The 3,231-nt window shown below is 48.5% G+C and overlaps 1 protein-coding gene across 1 annotated transcript; it reads right to left on the reverse strand.

The window, feature by feature from the left end:
- Positions 1-2,734: 2,734 nt before the first annotated feature.
- Positions 2,735-2,929, reverse strand: T265_01755 (hypothetical protein; the record flags this gene model as incomplete). Its single annotated transcript, XM_009165845.1, has 1 exon — positions 2,735-2,929. One exon carries the CDS (start codon positions 2,927-2,929, stop codon positions 2,735-2,737), a length of 195 nt encoding a protein of 64 aa, XP_009164109.1.
- Between the last annotated feature and the right edge of the window lie 302 nt (positions 2,930-3,231).

Here is a 3,231-nt window from a genome sequence, read left to right on the forward strand (position 1 = left end):
CAGCACGCACTCGGATGAACCGCAGGCTGCCAAAAAGGATTCGGCGAATTTTGGAAAAAGGTCCTAACGCTTTTTCAAAAATGTGACTACAGGGGATACAGTAGGTGAGCTGGCATTTCGTAAAATGCGGAACCGCCGTAAATCGGAAATCCGCCAATGAAACATTCGGGAACAAGCGACCATTCTGGACCTCACTCGAAAAAAACAAAACGTCTTGTTCAAATACGTGAGACAACGCCACAGAAGCAAGCCATCCGCGTTGTCCTTGAGGGATAGAAACGAAGAACGGACGAATGACCCAACAGTTGTATCTGAGGTTTACAGAGAACACTATGCGTGTCTATACTCACATCCATTCTTGTCAAGGCGGAGCTAAGAACAGCTTCTAACTTACTTGGTCTTCATGGTGGAGGAAATTTGTCAACTCTTGCAACAGATCGGCCCATTCTGCGCGTTGGGGCCCGACGAAGTCTATCCAAGGATCCTGAAGGAAACGACGTTCACACTAGCCAGTCATCTACACCTGGTGTTTCGTCAGTCGCTTGACGAAGGCCGCCTTCCCCTGCTTGGAAGGAAGCGATTGTCACGCTAATCTACAAAACAGGTGACCGACTATCGCCTGGCAGCTATAGGCCTATAAGCCTCACTAGCGTGCCGTGCAAGGTGATGGCACGCATTCTGAAGCGAGCTATCCTGGATCTCCTTACTTCCATATCGGATGCCATATTTTTCGACTTCTCAAAAGCATTTGCTAGGGTCCCACATGTCCCGCTGCTCCACAAACAAGAGTCTTACGGGATTCAAAGGAAAATCCTACGATGGATCAAAGCATTCTTATCAGACAGATCATTCCGAGCGAGAATAGACTCAACCTACTGTTCTCCAGCGCCGGTCTCCATTGGAGTTCCTCAAGGCTCAGTTCTGGGACCAGTGCTGTTTTATTAGTGCACAGGTGGTATTTCTGCGACACGTATGAAAATAAATACAGTGCAAGAATGGGGAGGAGTCATAAAAGGGAACTTGTCATATGTGAGAGTCCCTTGGTGGAAGTCCGGACGGCGGGACCGTGTTTTTCTCCGCAGCTCGACTGCTACACGTACTCCATGGTTGTCCGTGGACTTGCGGAGAGTTTGGTGTCCTGCTCCCTGCGCGCGCACGAGTCTGTGTCGGATGTTGGAGTCCCTTGGTAAAATTCCGGACGGTAAGAACGTGTTTTCTTCGCAGCATGGCTGCTACACATGTTCCATGATTTTCCGTGGACTTGACGTCTTTGGCTGACCCCTTGCTCCCAGCGCGCGCGAGTCTGTGTGCTGACTGGGTTCGGTTTCCCTTTATGTAGGTCCCAGTGCGTAAACGTAGGCGCGTCGGCACATGACTGGTTGCTACGCTGACTACTCGGTGCAGACAATCGATGTCCGATGAGTCAGCTTAATGCGACTTGCTTCTGCTGATGAGAAAAAAGACAAGCCTCGCGATCCCGTGAGCGACTGAGTTGAACAGTCAAGTATGTGGGTGACTGGGTCGCTACAGTTTCTGATCTACATCAACGACCTCCAGATGCTCTTGCAAATCCATGTCTACTTTTGCGGACGACTTGAAATCGTGGAGTTCCAACGCTAGTGCACTCCAAATGGATCTAGACGCTGCCAAGCAGTGGTCGTTGGACCGGCACCTTCCTCTAAATGACGAAAAGTGCATCCATATGTCATTTGGAGGAGACTCAGCGAATGCCCTTGTTATGTATGGTAAGGAAGGACCAGAAAACATCATGAGGGTGGAGGCCAAAAAGTATTTGGGCATCTGGGTCTCTTCAGACTTGTCCTTCTCACTGCACCATGAGAAATCGGCCCAAAAAGCATTCACCATTTTACGGATGATCCGACGCACCTTCTCCCGTATTACTCGCATGGGCGTCCAAATACTCTATGGGGCGTACGTCAGACCGCTCTTGGAGTACGCCAACCAAGTTGTCTACTCAGGACGCACAAAAGACGTCACCCTCATTGAGCGTGTCCAACGGACCGCCACTAGAATGGTTGCCGGCCTGAAATCCGTGGACTACGAAACGCGTCTCGCGATGCTTGATCTCTTTCCCCTGGAGTACCATCGCCTCCAGGGGGACCTAATTCTTCCTTATGCCCCGTTTGAACAAAGCTTGGCAAACAGGCTTTTTACCGTTGACCCAGAAAACACACGGCGCGAACAGAGTGAGAAGATTTCCAAGGTCAGAGCACACACATTCATCAGGCAAATGTTTTTCTCATTTCGGGTAGTAGCTGCATGGAATAGCCCTCCTCCCTCGGTTGTCCACTCTCCTTCTGGAACCCAGTTTAAAGCACTATTAGACATTTATTTATGCGAATCCTCGCGCTGGCAAGTATACTGCCTCGCGCTGAGAACATAAAGAGCAGTGCTACACCATTTTTTCACTTGTGCCTTTCAGGTGAACGACAGCCACTGACCGACAAGAACAAAAGCGACCCGGGAATCTTGGGCAAAAGCCTCGATCCTGTGTATCAATCTGTGAATCCGTGAATTAATTTAAGCTTCGCTCTCATCATGTGCTATTTGGGTGTGCATGAAATACCGTTTCAAATGATCTCTGATCCATCTAGTGATATCATTTTACATTATGTGGCTTCATCTACCATGGGATCCATTTAACTGTTGCCCATTTTGTCTAATCTGAACACCTAATAGGAAAGAGCGTAATGAATTGGGCTTTCGTTGCCAGTTAGTTTTTTGTGGATCCACAGAATGCGCCGGCACCCGAGTGTAAGGCAGATGAGGTGATAGCTTCCCGGTACGAGCTTTGCTCCCTCATGAAGTTTGAATCCAACTTATGGGAATTCAGCGTGTGACCGGTCGTCGACATAGTTTGTTGGCCGTGATATTTGGCAGAAATCCCGGGGCATACTTTCGCATTCATGTTGTGAAGTGTGTTGAAGACATAGTCGCACAGGGCACTCTCGTTGAATATAATGGACTAGGTCATGATTTGGCAAATAGGACGCTCGTTTTTTGAGTCTCGGATGCACGCTGTGCAAATGGTCTTAGGGCCTTAGCAATAATCGCCGTTAACTGCCTCAGGGGTTTTCTACACCACCGATGAGATCTGTAGTGTCTGTAATCCGTTGTCACATTTACCATTCTCTCTGAACTTAAACCACACTTTGTAACTGTCGCTCACATTGTATCATGACGTTTGTTTTAATGTTACGAATACAATTT

Source organism: Opisthorchis viverrini, assembly GCF_000715545.1.
Source record: "Opisthorchis viverrini unplaced genomic scaffold opera_v5_19, whole genome shotgun sequence".
NCBI classification, from domain to species: domain Eukaryota; kingdom Metazoa; phylum Platyhelminthes; class Trematoda; order Opisthorchiida; family Opisthorchiidae; genus Opisthorchis; species Opisthorchis viverrini.